Source organism: Falco punctatus (assembly GCF_963210335.1).
Source record: "Falco punctatus genome assembly, chromosome: 9".
Taxonomy (NCBI): domain Eukaryota; kingdom Metazoa; phylum Chordata; class Aves; order Falconiformes; family Falconidae; genus Falco; species Falco punctatus.
In genome coordinates this window covers 23,499,334-23,516,947 of record NC_137589.1, presented here as the reverse complement: position 1 = coordinate 23,516,947, position 17,614 = coordinate 23,499,334, and the positions used below count along the sequence as shown (strand labels likewise).

The window sequence follows — 17,614 nt, the reverse complement described above, 5'->3', positions numbered from 1 at the left end:
GTGGCAAAGCTTAGCTATGCTGTGGTTCATCAGAGGGCCGAGGCTTACTGTAAAGAACTGCTGCTCAGAGGTTCTGTTTAGGTACGTGAGCCTGGGGGTAGGGAAAGAGAAATGGCTTAAAACAAAATAAAAATATTTCTGCTGAGCTATATGGGAAAAGGAAAAGACAGGAAAAAATGTGTAGTGTGAAGACTGAGGTATACTTTTCCCCACCCGCAAGAGCAAGTTATCTCATGCTGGGGCATGGTGCGGTTGTGTCCGTAAGGAGTGCGATAGCCTCCCTGTGAAAGGGGAATGTGCAGGAGTTCCCTTTCCTCTTGTATCCTCAGTCCAGCCAAGATATTTTGAGGAAGATTTTAAAGTCAAAGAGCTGCTACTTCTTTTTTTTTTTTTTTTTCTTCTCCCTGCAGAATCTATGCAGTTGTTACTGGGTTTAGTCAACATTAATCCTGTGCTACAGGCAGGTTGAATTATACTTGGGGAGATGGTGAAAGGATAGATAGCCTTCTTTCTCTGCTGCCTTTGGCTCTGGTATCTCTAGAGAAAGTTCCTGCCAGAATCCTTCTTTATTTTTCTTCAGGAAGAATGAGGGGAACCTGACTTCAGCTTCACTCATAGTTTCTAGACATAATTTTGATTTTAGTCATACATTGACAAAGTATGGAACAAAGTTCTTCCAGCAGTGGACTGCTGGTTCCTATTGAATTGTTGCCAAAATTGTATGGTGATGTTGATCATTCTGGAAATTTCAGACGCTTCTTTGCCATATCTTCTTTTTTTCTTTCCCAGTTTTTTTAACCACTCTCCGTTCAATAATGCATCTTACCCCAGCTAAAGACACTTGATTTTAATATGCACCAGAGGTCAAAATGGCACAAGTCTGGTAAGGAGAATTTAATGGAGAAGACTAGAAGTTACTGATGTTTGATCCTGTCGTGTTGGTATTTAGGAAAAGCTTTAAAAAACAGCCTGTCAGCAGGCTGCTGCCCTTCACAGCATCCAGCCCGTCCATAGGTGGCCAGTTCTGGCTGTCTCGTGTCAATTAGCACACTTGGCACGGCTGGGTGGTCTCATTGAACGGCTTGCTGCCTGGGTGTGCTAGTTCAGCTGGAGGCCTGCTTTGGCATGCATGCAGTGAAACAGCAACATCTGTCCCACAGATGAGCTTTGGAGACTTTACAGCTGCAGTGCAGTTTAACAAGAGCTATCAGTCAGCGTGTACGTGGAATACAGCACTTGCTGAAAGCATCAGAACACAAATCTGTTGCATCCTGGTGAATGGCTGGAGCCAAGAAATTGTGTGTGTTCTGCAGTGGCAGAAAGAAATGATGGATGTGTCTCTGGGGTTTAATGGAGACCTCCCTGCCTGCCTTCAGCCCAGGCTCAGGAATTCTCAGCACAGCAGGCAGAACTGAATTTTGCCCCTGTGGGTGGGAGGGGCTGGGGCTGCCCCATCAAAGGGAAGGGAAGGGAATGGGGCAGGGGTGGCACAGAGTCAGGTTCCCTGGGTCTCTTCCTGGATGCCTTTTCCCTGTCTGAAGACTGGCCAGGTTAGCTATGTAGCACCTTGCAGCGGCACTTGGTGGCTTTTTTGGCAGGGCGCCCATCACTGTTGTTTTCTTTCCTAGGTCACTGTCTATACCTAGATCGTTCCAAAGGAACAGTATGGGGTGGCTGGTCTTGTTTTCTGTAGTGTAAACTAAGGGAGGAGCAGAGCCTGGAGCTTTCGCTGCCTCAGAAGATGTACCGTGCAAGATAAGTGCCTGCCATGTCCATGTCTAGCATCAGCCTTGCTGCCTTCGTACGCATTTAGTGTATGAGAGAGAGAGAAAAAAGCTCTTTGGCAATGAGTTCTTCTGAAACAGAGGGTGTGATAACTGTCCCTCTGATACTGTCTTTCCTGTGTGCTGCTGCCACGTTTGTCATTGTGGTGTGTTACAAATAGATAATTGGAAAAGGCTGAGGTTTTTCACCAACAAATCACTGTTTGTGGAGTGGGGGCAGAATGAGAACAACCAGCTATGGCAGCACACGGAGAGATGTAGAGCGACAGAGAGACACGTATGCACACACACACATAGATACATAGATACATGCATACATACATACAAATATCTTCCTGATGGCAACCCTCCAGAGAGCTGTAGGCTTCCAGGGATTGCTACCTCCAGTGTCGCTGTGATTATCTAAACGCCAGTGCAGAAGGCTGACCTCGCTAAATTGCATTAGATGGGAATGTCAATATACACAATTAACTAACTATTGACCTTTAGTCCAGAGCTATTTTAGGCAACCAGTTGGGCTGTATGGGATAACTCACCAGCACATAGCTCCAAGGCTTGTCATTAGAGGTGATATTCCTCCATGCAAAGAGCATGAAAGTCCACAGGGATGCAGCAAGTGAATCTGGGGTTAAAAGGATCCAGTTCAGGCTGTCAAAGCATGGGCTGCCCATCACATAATGAGCATGGCAGAAACCTCCTATGACAAGGAGTGCTTTGAAACCTACTCCTACTGCCACCATCGTAAGTAGCCAGTTCAGCCAAAGATGCTGCTGCTTGAGAGGCTGCTGCTGGTGCATTAAGGATGGTGTGTGTGCCAGGAGCTGGAGTTGTGAAGGCTTTGACAGCGTATTTGTTTAGCCTTGGGTGGGAGTAACTTCAGAGCTCCAAGCTAGCTGAATCCGCCTCTCTGTTGAATTTACCCATCCCATTGCCTCTTCTTTGCCCTGTTCTGGCCCAAGGCTGTTAGTTGTTTCCTCTTTTCTGTGGCACCTCTCTGCCTGATAGCTGCTGTAACTGAGTCAGGAAACACAGACAAGCTGTGTGGACTGGCCAGCATCAGCTGCAGGCACCACTACTAAAACTGGCAGAACTTACTTCTTGGGCTCTTGGCTCAGCTTTTTTAGTGTGTTCTTCTCAGTGACCTGTGCCTCGTCATTAGAGGCTCGTTGCTCTGAACTGACTGATGTTCCCTCTGGCAGCTGAAGCTAGGGAAGTGACTAGCGTTAAACAAGCTCAGGAAAAGAAGTGGTTAGTTTTACCTCACCTTGCTGTTCTAATCGGATTCGCAGTGCAGCTGTGTGAATAGTTTCATGAGCAAAAAGAATGGGAGGAAAGGAGGATGGACTGAGAGACTGGGGGGTCATCAAGCATGGCTTTTTGGTGGTAGCCACAGCTTATGTTGGCTTAAACCAAGGGCGGGGAGTAACTTCCTCCCATGTTTTGTTGTTCCACTTTGTGCATTTCCATGTTAACTTCTGCTCATATTTTGGTTGTGTTTTCATGATGTATGAAGATGGAGCAAACACCCTCCTGTTGTGAAGCAGGAAGATGGGAGGAAAAGGAAACATGCCTCAGATGTGGGGGTTTTGCAAGCTGTCCTGAACAGTGCTGGTATTTAGAAATGGCATAGTAAGCTTGAAATGCATATGAAATTCCATCATTTTTTGTTTGTCCCAGCCTTTTGATTTCCCAAGTGGCAAGACTTGACACTGTCTTGGTGCCAGGCAATTGGGTCAGGAAACCAGTAACATGGTTTTGGAAGGGAAATTTTGAATCATTGGATCTAGTCATCTGCTATTAGACTGTCACATCATATGTCACATCACTGTCATTTTTTTGGAAAGCTTCATTGCTAAAGTGAAGGAGTAGAGAGATTGAATTCATTCTAAGCAGGTTAACTTCTGTGATTTGCTCATAACATAAAACCTGAGACAGATTTATTAACTGATCTGTGACTTCAGTTCAACAATATGTGCCTCTGTTTCCATGGCAGAATGCAACATGGTGTTTTACTTGTTCAGTATTTTGTTTTGAGAAGATTGCTAAGTAAGACTTAAATAATGAATTATTTTAAAAGACATATTAATTTTCATTTGCATAATTATAGCAGCACATTACAGTGTCAGGCCTTTCACTAACTTGTCAGTGTTTAAAAAAAAGTAATTACTGCACAAACTCTTTTTTTAAAAAAGGTAGGATTTGAAGTCAGAGATGTACCAGCTTTTAGGAGAGGTTAAGCATCAAATAGAGAGCAAATTTCCAAGTAATACCTGAATTCACCTCACTATATGATCACCATCCTGTATCATTCACACATGCAACTGGTGTAAAATGCACAGAACCGTAGTTTCCAGAAGAAAGCAAATAAATGATGTTCCAAGTCTTTTATTTGTTTTGTCACAGTTTGCTTTCTGGCACAAGGTTTATCTCTTGGGTTTTATACTGTACATGTGCCTAGCTGGGTAGGATGGGAAATAAGTTACAGTGTCTTGCTAAGGATGAAGGAGTGCGTTTGAGTCTTGCCCTTGGTGCTTGCAGACGGAGCTGTAAGGGTATACCTGTGTTTCCAGGCTCAGTGCACCTGAGGCATCCCAACGTGAGGCCAGATACATTGCTCTCTCTAGTACTGTTGGAAGATGATGGTTGTATCTGTATTTATGAAGTAGCACATGTATCCTAGTGTATCCGTGAGAGTGTAATAGCCTGCAGTGGCCTTGTTTAGATATCCCATAGGGGCTTTTAATAAGTATAGTTGGGTGAGTCCTGAGGCTGATAGAATGTGTGTGTGTGTTGCAGCGTGACCCGAGATCATGGAAGCAGTGATGACTGAGCTAGCTGTGGCATCCCCAGCTGAAGCACAGGGCTGGGCACAGCATGCTTCTGTGGCAGCACACCTTTGATGACCTGAGGTCTCTCCTAGTCTGGCTTTGTGCACTTGCCCAGTCCAGGTCTGTGCTGGCTGTGCTGGTTTTTGTGCAGACCAGCATGGTGCTGACGCTTCTGTTGTTGTGCTGATTGCATGGCTTCTTCCTGGGTTTCAGACTTTGCAGATCAAAAGAGCTGTAAACCTGTGTTTGAATTTTGAAATGCAGTTGGTGTTTTGCGGCAGTGGCTGAGCAGCACAGCCTGTCCAGCAGCTGTGGAACGTTGGAGAACCGGGTTTAAAGATTCTCTATTACGAGGTTATCAACGCAGGTCTCTTCCTCGCCAAAACCTCTAGGAAGAGTCAAGAAGTTTCTGTTAGTGACCCACAGAATATAGCAGCAGCAAAGGCCTATAATAATAACCCGTCGAGTCCCAACTTGAGATGCTGATTGTTCTTACCATATTGATTTTAGAGGTTTTTCTATCAAGTGTTAAATATGCCACAAGCTTAGCTTTTTTTTTGCGGGGTTTGGTTTTTTTTTTTTGGAGTTAGTTCAGCTGAGTTCTGAATTCTTCAGTTACTCAATTTCTCTTTGTGCTTTTGCTGGATGAGCAACATGTGATTGCTGCTGCACCTCTCCTGCAGGTAGGTGGAAGACCCTGTCAGAGGAAGAGCAGATGAAGGGCCTCGCAAAGTACGAAGAGTACTTCAGGGAATGCTCTGGTTTGGCAGATGGTGCTCATGTGCATATGCTAGTATGGAAAATAGGTCCCCAAATAGTGTTTGAGTTACTGAATTACTGACAGTTCTGTCTTGTGGGAAAAAAAAAAATGCCAAGCCTCTAATCTCTTGTCATCATTATAAGAGGAAGGATTAGCTGTTATGTGGTAGCTAAATTGGGACCAGTCCATACACACACCTCCATCTAATTATTCTAATTACTGTAGCTTTGCTCATTTCCTGAGCTATTGTTCTGTGCAGTGTTTGACAGCTGGCAGGTTCCGCTCCAGAGATGGCTGCATTTGACCTTGGGGGAAAACGTTTCTGTTCTGATTCCTACTTTTCCAAGGAGTAAGCTTCTTTCTTAGCGTGTGTCAGTAAAGCCACTTTCTTGCAACTAGCCCTTGAATATCGGATGTAGAGTGATACCTGACTGTATGCTGTGTTCAGTCCTGAAGGTGACTGCTGCGCATACCAAACTTTTCCGACTTGTGACTTGCTTTTTTTTGTTTGTTTTGACTTCTTCACTGCAGGCTGGAAGTCCAACCTCTGTCTCTGCCCCTCACAGCTTCTCTCGGACTTCTGTTACGCCATCCAACCAGGACATCTGCAGGTAAAGCGTGTTGTTTGCGTGGCTGCAATGAGGTTTGTGCAAGGTTCAAGTTAAGGAAAAACAAAACCGAAAAAGCACGTGTATGGGGAATAAGCAATGTGGGGTTCCCCTATGAAGCATCCCATTTGTTTGACTCGACTGCTGTCTAACACTGCTTTGTTGAATCCCACTGACTGTTTGGCCCTGCTACGTTTGCCATTCCCACACTAGCAATAATTCTCATTTCTGCACTTTTAATTATCTGTGTTCTCTTTTGTAATTGTTTTTTACTTTCTGTGCTTTTATTCCACTGTTCTGCATGCAGTTCCAGTGCAGTGTTTTCTGAGTGTTGTCATCACAGTCCAGTGCAGTCTGCTGTTGTCTTGAAAAATCCTCACTGCCAGAGCCCTCTGACACAAGGGGTCACAGTGACAGTAATCTGTCAGGACACGTTACATGCAGCAAAGAGAAACTCCCGTGGGCAGGATCGGGGCCAGGCACTCAGGTCTTCTAAGAATGTAAAGCCCACCCGCACCCTGAAATTCTCCAAGTCCCTCAATGACGTGGACCAGAAGGCGCAGAGCACCAGTGAGTGCTTTGACTATGTGGAGCGAACGCGCTCAGAAGGCAAATTGACCCCGACTCAAGAGCAGTGTGTAAGGATTAACAAATTTCATCTCAAAGAGAGGAAACCGCTGCACCTCAGACCTCTTTCTTTTAGCAATTCTAAGCACTCCTATATCCCTTCCCTTTCCAACTACTCGAGTGCGTCAGGAGGAGCAGAGGACCACAAAGCCGTACATATTCCCTTGCTGGAGGACAAAGTGGAACATGACACCTCAAGGAGCAAAAAACTGTTGCGTTACCTTTTTTCCTTCTCCCACACTTCCAGCACCAGCAGCCTGCATAAGTTCCACGAACTGGAGAGCTATTCCAGTCACTTCCAAGCTGAGAAATCCTCCAGCATGCTGGTGGAAAGCACAGACTTCTGCTCTGATGATATGGGAGATGATGACGTCTTTGAGGACAGCACCTCAGTGAAACTGAAATCAAAAGAGCAGCGGGCGCCGCTCTGCTCAGTTGAGAAGGACAGTGACCTTGACTGCCCCTCCCCTCTGTCAGAAAAATTCCCCCCTCTCTCCCCTGTGTCCACATCGGGGGATACATGCAGGTTGGTTTACCAGAGAACCACCTACCTTCAAGCCCTCCAATGTGCAGTGGTGACCCTTCTGCTTTCTCTTGCCTTTGTGCTGTTTCTATCTTCCCTTTCACCCTGTCACCTTGCTTTAATATGTGCAATTTGAAGCATGCAGCCTTCTCTGCTGGCCTGCAGCCCTCTGATGCACTTACCAAGGCTACTAAGCAAAAGAATTTCCTTTGGAGTCAAATAAATTCTCCTGCAATTTGTTTCAGGTTTGGAGTTCTGAGACTGTATTTTTCTCTTATTAGTGTCCAAACTGGGAGTATCATGAGAGAATCGGCTACACATATTAAAGGTCAAGCTGAACACATCTTAGCTTTTAATGAGCACTGTGTTGTCCTGACAGCCACTGCTGGTTTGGTCAGAGGGTGGGGAGCCAGGAGGAGAACAGGCTATTGAAAATTGCTTTTGAGGTCAGCTCAATATAGATCAAGATTTTTTTTTTTCCTCAGTTTGTATCCCACCGCACTCTTTTTATTTATAAAGGGCTTTGTGGATGCCTTAGTTGAAAGGGAGATCTGTGCCCTTTTAGTGGTGGGCCACTGTGATGTCTGTATGTGAAGTCCAAAAAAGATGGGTGTCCTTGTTTCAGCTATGGAGGAATAGTTGTGTGTGCACAGGTGGTGGGAACGGCCAGCTCTGGACTGTCTTTGTGGTGACTTGTCTGCAAGTCTGCCCCATCCCAGCTCCAAAATGTTGCTGAGGCGCAGGGGTCACCAAGTACAGGAGCAAATGTCCCATCTGTCTGCCTGTTTTACTACCCTAATCTTTCTCCTCCCTGACAGCACATTCTGAAGCTGGCTCTGTTAGTACTTGCCAATATTATTTGATTTTCCCCCTCATTACCAGCAAAATCTAGTTCTGTACTGGCTTGTCATCAACAAGATGCTGTTGTAATCCACCCACTCCTTCATTTCCACTTGCCAGCTACCAGCAAGGTCGCAAGAGGCAAGATGCTACACATCAGTAAGAGATTTCAGTAACAGACAGGGATGTCAGCATGCCAGGATGTACTTCACATATGCTTAGTAACTTACATTAATTCCCTGAGCTCCTTACCATCCCGCTTTCAATTCGTGACCTCTTCCACATGGTAAGGACTTAGTGATGTTTGGTGCAATGCAAAGGTGGTGTATAAATTGAAGCTGGAAATCAAAATGTCAGCACCTGGTAGTAACGCTATATCGGGTGTCCTTGCTGGCTGCACAGCTAGACTGTGAGGGAAGTGGGGGATTTTGCAGAGCTGATGCTTCCTTAGCAGCTCTTGCAAAGTTAGAATTGGAGAGTGAAACTATTAGTCCATTCAGAGTGTATTCTGGGGAGATTCAGTGCTGTAGCTTTGCGGTGTTGATCTGTCTCCTAGCAATTGGTGCTAGAAATAATGACTTCTCTTGTGTAAAATCCAGGCTGTCTAAATTAACTCTTCGTGATACTGGAGTGGGCCGTTAGCCCATTGGTTTGGGCATTTTGTTTTATCTTCTGTTTCAGATTGTAATCTATGAGTAGCTGTACCTCTCTGTGCCTATTTTGTCTTGGGAGGTGCTGCCTGATCTGTTTAAATGCTATTTTCAGTTAAGTACTGTTGTTCTAGATGAAGTGTTGCCATTTCTTACCCTGTTTCTTTTGAATACTGCATTTCTGTCAGGCTCTGTGTGTCTGCCTCTTGTTAGAAAGCAGCTGTCTAGTTAGTAGTGTCTGCTCAATTACTTTGTGCCTGTGTATGTGCTTGTGCAGCAGTGGAGTTCATTAGTTTTAGCTCCTTTATGGAACATATTCCTTTGATACGTATCTCGAGATCTTCAATGGACAGCCATGTGTGATCACAGGCATTACATGCCTCTTCCCCATGCTTTCTGCTTCCTCTTCTCCTAATGAGTAGCTTTGCTTCTGATTCAGGATATGTCACTGTGAAGGAGACGATGAGAGCCCTTTGATTACCCCCTGTCACTGCACGGGAAGTCTTCATTTTGTGCACCAAGCCTGCCTGCAGCAATGGATCAAGAGCTCGGATACGAGATGCTGTGAACTGTGCAAGTATGAGTTCATCATGGAGACAAAACTGAAGCCTTTGAGAAAGGTAGGCACAAGACCTGCTTCCCCAAGGAAATGCTTCATTAAACACAGATCTACTCTGAAAAGAGGCTGTCCTTGCCCACGAGCCCACAGCACGCCCTGTGTATTTATCATGTTTCTGTGGTTCCTCAGTACGTCTGGTCGGTTTTGATAGGTGCCAAGGGATTTAAATTAACACTCAGCCTGGCAAATCCAGCATCGGTGGAATCCAGCTCTGAGAGTTCGCCGTTGTAACCTTGCAACTCTGTGTGCAAATGTATATGCATACATGCATGTGCATGCAGTAGCCTGATTTTTTTCTTTGCAGTTACATTTTACAGCTGATGCAAAGAAGTATTTGCTCTGCAGTTATCCACATTCTTTTTAAATAGGGAGTTTTGTATTACCATTACCTGCTTTAGTTCGCTATTCCAAGACCCACATTGCTTTGAAGTTCTCTTGAAAATATGTGGATTTCAGGTTACACTTTAAATCACTTTCTGAGTGTACTTTGGTTAAAATGTATAGCTTTTTTTCTTTTTAAAGGAGCAAACTTATTTTAGTGAAAATATGACAGTGTAAGTAGAAGAAGGTTCACCAATAAATGTGGTTTTTACCTTTTCTTAGATTGCGAATGACTAGGTTTGCACACTTCACATTGCTAGAACCTGTTTTTTTGTTCTGTAGAAAAGTACGTTTCATAAGTCTGGTAGCTTTAAAGTATAGATACCTAAATGCTGTTTGCATTGTAAGGCCAGTTTTGCTCTTGTGTCCTTTCTGTTATCCCACGTCCTCTGGGCTTCCAATTTCAATTGGTCTTTACCATGAGGATTTTGAGATGGAAGTCACTGGTATTCTCAGCACAGACAAATCTTGCCATGTCTACAAAAGTAGAAGAGGTTAATAACAATAACCTCACTCTGGAACTAGAATAAATGAGAAACATTGCATTCAATTATGATGAGTCTAAATCACATATGGTGGGAAGTCTGGACTGCAGCCATCTGAAAGCTGTTATGAGAACTTGTCCAATTCCTAAAAGTGACTCCTAGCAGAAAATAGAGCAGATTTCAAACACCTCCTGTTTTTTTGCAGAGATCTACAGTCTGCAAAGTATATAGCTTAGCATGTCCAGTTGATAGGATGACCTCTGCTTATGACTGCGGTGCATCGGTGCCTTCTAAAAACTGCAGATTTGTCTTTGCGGCACAGAGCATCGTACCTCTGAGTTGCAATATTGTCCCTCATAGGCTCTGTTACCTGCACAGACAATACTTTGCACAGCCCAGCCATAGACCATTAAGGAAGTTGCTCTAGAGAATCCCAAGTAAAAAAAGTTGCTGTAGTTGGCAGTTGGCTGCTGTTTTTCCTGTGCTTTCTCTGCCTGGAGTGGGTGGGAAACATTTTCTGAATATTTGTGCCCTGTGAGAACTTCAGAAATGAGTTGCTCAGCATCATTAGTTATATCTGAACAGGTCATCTGTGGGAAAGAGACCAGATGCCAAAAGGTAGGGACAGAGCTATAAACAGAAAGAGAAGAAGGAATTTACCTCTTAAATATATTTATAATTTAGAGGTTCAGCTGCAGCCGGAAGATAAGCTGCCTCAGTATCTTCAGCTCAGCTTTTATGGTATCCTGTCAGTCAGGAGAAAACAGTGTGGAACTCGTGATTATGAACAGGATGGGACAAATAATAGGGTTTGTGCTTGTCTGTAGAGCAGAAATGGATTTAAACTTCCTCAGCATCTTAAGGTTGTATTGCAGCATTGGGCTGTTCAAACACCAAGTTACCAAGGGAAGAGGATGAGAAACAAAACGTGTCACGGCTCCAGTGAAGATGAGGGGAGACGAGAGGGATGCTCTATTTTAAAATTTCAGTGGAAAAAAAAGACATTAAATCTAAGTTTTCTGCTGATTTTTTTTGGTTTAACAACACTTTAAAACCCCAGAACTGCTGACTGGGAAATGCCACGTGCTGTATCATCGGCATAATGCAGCAGGTACCTACAGATTCTAGTTTCCTCTCTGGGACAGCGCATAGTTTGCAGAATACTTCTTTGCTGTGCAGTCATATCTTGAAGAGATGAGTTGGTGCGGGTTGGTTTGGTGGCTGTGGAGCCAGCAGTTCACAGGAGGTATTGTCCAGTGGAGGAGCTCAAGCTATGGAACAGAAGAGAGGAGTATAAATTAGTCAAAATGCAAGTCCTCGTGGCTCTGTAAAAGCATTCACAAATAGATTTAACATGCTTACATTTTGACAAAATAATTTAACTAATTTATACTCTGTCAAAAGTATTGTTTAATAAAACCTTTGTTTAGATGCAAAAGCAATTTGGTGTTTAAAATGCAATATCCGAAGGGAACATTTTGTCCAATCTTTTTCTAAAAAGATTGAAAAAATATGCTTTCTAGCATAACATCTAGCGTGTCATTGCTGGAAGTCTTCAATTCTTGTGCCACAATGAGATTTGGGTGCCTACAGAACTGGACATGTGGCTTGGACTGGCCAAAGAGATTGATTGTTGGCAAGACAGAGGGGATCACAAAGTCTGTGGTCCACGTTTCAACCATTCTTTTATTTGTAGCAGTGGAAACAGTAATTCAACATAATCAATCCTACCAGTCAGGTCATCCTCAGTCTCTTCCATGTTATTCCTTCCCTTCAAAGTCCTCTTTTTCTACAAATTAGTCTAGGAGATATCAAATGCACCTCTGTAGAAACAAATAGGTATGTATGAGAAGCTTATGTGCCCCAGCATATATTTTGTGAAAGTCTAGGAAAAGCCCGTCTTAAACTCTCTGTTCCAAACAAATACACTGAGGGATGTGTAACCCTACCTGCAAAAACTTTCATCATATATGTTGGGGAAATTGCCAAAAAAATAATTTAACAAAAGCTTCAGGGTATCTCAGGTAAAAAAAATAGAAGCTGTCTTTGAACAATTCCCTGTATAGTAGAAGCATCTATAATTGTCTAGTTTCTTTCGAACTTTCCTAAATTATGTTGACCTGACTTTGTGGTTTCCATTTGGGCTGTATAGGCATTATTGATAGATGCAGATCTGGGGATTTAATTTTCTGCATCCTCTCACTTAAAAAGCTGTCATTCCAGTTCTACTGTATATTCTTGGGGCGTATGCATTGAAGTGCACTTGAAACACTGAAAATAAAATACGGGTGTCACTGCTGTAAGTAGTGTTAAATATACGTGAAGATTGAATGAAACCCCCAGACGCAGGAGGGGAGAACTAAACAGCCTTGAGCTGAGAGGTGAACAGCCTTGACTGTGCACTGGGGGGTTCTTAACAGAGTTCAGCGTGCGATGTCTCACCCGCGCTGGTCAGCTGCATCATGTGCCACTTTTGCTGCAGTGTGTTACTGAATGCCTGAGCAAAGGTACCCTCTGCCACTGCGGTGCGTGGCTGTGGGTGCCCGCTGTGAGTGGGGAACAGGGGAAGGAGCAGCCTTGCTTGCACTGCCAGGCCTGGCACTAGGGTCCCTCTGTGCTGGAGCTGCCCCTGCGTGCAGAAGCAGGATGTGATGACATTGTGCTGAGGCTCCGGGTGGGAGCTGAGCGCGGGAGGTCCCCTCTGGCACCAGGATGGCTCCTGTCACAGCAGGGTGAGCTGCCAGCCATCATGCACATGTCAGAGCAGTAACGCCATCTGACTTTTAAAATCCTTTTTTAAAATAGGAGGAAGGTACTCATCTGCCTGGTTTTTGTTCTTACTGTTATTTTTTTATACTCACTAGTAACTACAGCAGACACCTAATCCCTTGCTTTGCTTCTGGGTTTCTTGCCAGTGGGAGAAGCTGCAGATGACAGCCAGCGAGAGGAGGAAGATCATGTGCTCTGTAACATTCCATATCATCGCCATCACCTGTGTTGTGTGGTCTCTCTATGTCCTGATAGACAGGACCGCTGAAGAGATTAAACAGGGACAGACTACTGGTATGTTACTTGCTTTTCTTCCCACTTATTCTCTTGGAATAATTATTTATCCTGAATGCAGAGAGGATGCAGAGCATGAGTGTGCAGGTGATGTTTATAGACTAGTCAGCTTTAGCCTGAGGTTGGGTTGGTTTAAAAGAACATATCTAAAATGATTTAGCTAAGTGAGTGTAAATTAATCTGTGGGTGCTCTTTAAGTCTATTTCAAGTCAATTTAGTTTGCACTTATAAAATGCAGAGATATCAGAGCTAATCCACTGTAGCCAGGCACAAAATTGCACTGCCTTAGCTAATTTAGTTTTGAATTGGAACACTTACTGAGCAGATAAGGACATAGGCATATTTTTTTTGCTGCTATGGCTACATTTTAACTGGGCAAAAGCAGGACAGTTTTTTAAAAGAGAAGAAGTAAGAGGAAATTAAATCCAAACCTTTGAGGTAAATCAACAGGGTTTTCTTCCCATTTGGTCATCTGTGAGGTGGGTTAGCACAAGTTTCCTGTGAGAGCCACGTTAGACTGGAAAAAAATATGTTATGACTGGTTGTTCCTGAAGCACAAGGAACTTGGGCTGATTCTTAGGGCTCCAGTTCACGTAACTGAGATGAGGTGTACTGCAACTGATGTAGTGGTTGCCACCCCACTGTATGGATGTCTCAGCTTCTTGAATAGTAGGTTTTCTTCAGCGTGCCACTGTAAACTTACCAAATGGAAATCTGTTTTGGGTGTGCTGGGCTGCATATTTGCAGCTGTCACAGGGCTGTTTCTCAGGCAGTTGAGCGGTCCCCGAAGGTGGGGATAGAAAGGACGAGGTATCTACCAAGGCTGGGAGCCATTAGAAGGCAAACTGTCCTTGCTCACAGAGCACTGCACGCCAGCTAGACACGCAGGTGGAAAATGTTATGCTGCTGATTCCAGAGCGTCATCTGGGGAGGCGGCTCTGAGCATCAATAAACCTGCAAATCCACAGAGCTGTTCCAGTCTCTTCAGAGCAGAATCACACTTTAAACTGAACAGTTTTGCTGTCATTTCTTATTTGGGCTGTAGTTTGAATGTTCATGACTTCAGTCAGGAAGCTGCTTTGAATGGAATATTTTAGTTTCTGTTCCATCCAACCCCATCTCTTCCATGAAAATTACTGACCTTTCAGTGTATGGTTTCTGTATGATAATGAAAAGCATATGCTTTCAAAGATTTATCATCTCCAGGTAATTGTAGCCAATAAGTACATTAGATGAACAAGAATAGGGGGAATAGTGTGAATATTTAGTACGTGTTATAGTGCCACCTTTGCTTCCTTCATTTGGATTCTAAATCTAGGGGTTGCTGTAGTGAGCTGAGGAGTGTGTGTGGCTATACGCTCATGCCTGCACCGGGGCAAGCACATCCTACCCCTGCATACAGATGGCATCAGACAGCCCGTCTGTGAATCAGTAGTCACACTGCAGTGCCCTTTGTATTTTGGGACTAAAATATTTTCATTCCTCCCATGCTACCATGTGTTTCCAAAAGAACAATAGCCTGTGTCTTGGTAGACACTTTGAAGACTTGGAAGGCCATGATTTTATTCTCTGAGAAACCTGGTAGTGGATGATTCAGCATGGTTTCATGTCCGTCTTGTGATGCCGTTTATCTTCAAAGAGGAGAGAGGCTGGGTGGGTACGGGACCTGTGTAAGCAGAAGATGTATAAAACGAATACTCTTTCATTTAAAAGGAGTTGATAGAGATGTAACGGGATCCAATGTCTAAAAGTTCAAGCTAGACAAATTCAGGAAAAGTAATATGGTAATTTTTAATGACAGAGGGTAAGCGTGCCAGAATGCTTCAGCATCTCCAGCACTTGCGGTTTTGCATCAGAAGAGATGCTGTAGTTCAACTACAAGTTACTAGGTCTGGTGCAGATAAAATTGACTGGTCTTTATCACTGAACATGTCAAGCTAGATGGTAGCAGTCATTCCCTTCTAGTTTGAAGACTGTGACTCCATGTACTGTGTGATCACAGAGTGGAGCAGACTTCTTGGGTCACTGAGTTGCATCTCCTGCTATAAAGAGGAAACCATGCCATAGAATGCCTTTCATAATCTGATCCAATTTTTGTTTAAAAGCAGGCGTAAAATGACCTAAACATATTACTGGCTGTTACCTTGACTGTGTTTATGATTGTGCTGCACAAGGGCTCAAGCACAGAGGATCAACTGTTTTGTTTTTCCTCTGGTGGGTGAGAATAAATGTGATACATGAAGTAGAAGTCTGCATGTGTTAGACTTGAAGGGAGGAGGGGAAAAAAGGCCAAACAAGAAAAATGGCAAAATAAGAACAGTTTGCATAACCTAAACTCTGTGACAGTTTCCTTACTGTTTTCCTTACTGATGTTTTTGAGAGATCCAACATAGTCCAGCCAGTACTGACCATGTCCTTTTTCTTTCCTCTTTTGTTTTTTATTTTCTTTCTTCCAGGGATTCTAGAGTGGCCATTTTGGACTAAGCTGGTGGTTGTGGCTATTGGTTTCACTGGAGGACTTCTGTTCATGTACGTACAATGCAAAGTGTACGTACAGCTGTGGAAAAGACTTAAAGCTTATAACCGAGTAATATATGTCCAAAACTGTCCAGAAACTAGCAAAAAGAATATTTTTGAAAAACCTGCACTAATGGAGCCAAACTTTGAAAGTAAAGAAATGCTTGGGGTTCACCATTCAGACACAAACTCTTCACATTACACAGAGCCAGAAGACTATGCTGCAGAAATCCTTCACGTCTGATTGCTGTTTGGGGGGGCTGTTTCTGTATCTCCTTGAAGATTTAAAATATCATTGTTTACTGCAAACTGCTCTACCTTTTTAAAATTGGCTAACAGCTGAGAGCTGGCAGATCAATTTTTTTTACTCTTGATTTTTGTTGGAATTTTTTTAAATCCCTTTGGCATATCTGTCACTGTCATGGTTGCAAACCTCTCAACGTTTTGTCTCTCGTACTGGCTGATCAAAGAGCCACAGGATACTGGGTAGACTGAGCTTGGGTTTGGTATCAAGCAAGCCGCTAGTGAACAGTCATCAACATCATGGGGTCTCTTACTTCAGAAGATGACTCTAAATGATTCTGGAATATGTGTATGTGGGGTTTGTTTGTTTATTCTTGAAGCATGATGAAGGAGGTTGTCCCAGACATTGAGGGAAATGGGAGAGCTAGAATCTAATCTATCACTAACACTGCCACTAACATTTTGTCTTAGGCAGCAGGTGTAAAATATTGCTTTACATATTGTGATGAGACTTACAAAGCATATAGCACTTTTAAAAAATCTTTATTTTGTAATACGTTATGTCAAATGAGAATGAAACTTGAAAGAATGTGTCATTTTCAAAACATTTCTTCATTCTTTACCCCATCTGTTCTTCTGGAACGTAAACCTCTTGCCTTATAAAAAAAAAAATGAAAAAACCCTCCAACCTGTGATTTCCAACACACGCCCACATGATCTCACTGAACATAACACTAAAAACTCTGCCTCTTTGGGTTTCCTTTGAGGAGTGATTTTTTTTCAAAGGACATTGCACTTGTGACTTGTGTATGGGGAGTAGTTGATGTGTACGGTGTTGGTTTCCAATGCGTAATGGTTTCTGTTTTCGGGATTGGTTTTGCTTTTTTTTTTTTTTTTTTTTTTTTTTTACTAGGTCAGACCATCAACACACCTGCACATATATACCTGATGTAACTTTCATTCCAAACCACTGGTAAAGGGTTTGTTGCTATATTGGTAAAAATGTGAGCTGTTATGGAAAAAAGATACTTAGTCAATACAGCTGAAATTGGTTTTCCTTCTTTAGTGCTGTGTCATGTGTGAATTACCCAAGAATTTGCTGTTGTCAGAGGAGGTGGTGAGATCAAAGTCTCGGAAGTAAACATTGCATTAAGGGGATGAGTTTAAAAATACCTGCCTGGTTTTAGTCCTGATGTGATGCATTACATGGTCAAAGAATAGTTTTGTTCGTGCTTTTCAATATGGGACTGGCTTTTTAATCAGCCAGCCTTAATGAAAAGAGAGGGACAGCTTTAAAATCTGCAGGGCTTTAGGCAGTTTCCCAAAGCCTGGGGTGTCTGCTGTTAATTCACTTGACCAATCTGCTTCACTGAAACACTTTCCAGCTTCAAGCCCTCGTTTAACCGAAGTCTCAGTGTGGCTGGAGCAGAAACAAAGCCCCATGAAAAGTCAGCACACGAGGCCTCTGCATGTGAAGGCTGACTTGTCCTACCTAAGCCCTATCTAAATCTCTGTAAAGTCAATGATAATCCTCTGGCTGGTCTTAGTAGGAGTTGCCTGGACTTCTCAGTTGGGTAAAAGCATCTGTTTACTTGTTCAGATACTGAACTAAAGCCCCAGCTCTGGTTCAGGTTTTACTTAGTCTTTTTTGAGTACAACTGTCATCGGGCAAGTCCTTTTCATAAT

The 17,614-nt window shown here is 43.4% G+C and overlaps 1 protein-coding gene across 13 annotated transcripts in view; it reads left to right on the top strand.

Moving 5' to 3' along the window:
• MARCHF8 (membrane associated ring-CH-type finger 8) overlaps positions 1–16,993 on the top strand; it is a 99,549-nt gene extending 82,556 nt beyond the window's left edge. For 12 of the 13 annotated variants that reach the window (XM_080401626.1, XM_080401620.1, XM_080401619.1 and 9 more), the window contains 5 exons: positions 5,904–5,983; positions 6,288–7,133; positions 9,060–9,240; positions 13,021–13,168; positions 15,625–16,993. In XM_080401626.1, the coding sequence (XP_080257752.1) occupies positions 5,904–5,983; positions 6,288–7,133; positions 9,060–9,240; positions 13,021–13,168; positions 15,625–15,929 (1,560 nt within the window). In that variant the 3' untranslated portion in view covers positions 15,930–16,993. The remainder of the gene's footprint in view (positions 1–5,903; positions 5,984–6,287; positions 7,134–9,059; positions 9,241–13,020; positions 13,169–15,624) is intronic. The other variant, XM_080401621.1, reaches the window with a different exon arrangement.
• Positions 16,994–17,614: the final 621 nt, after the last annotated feature.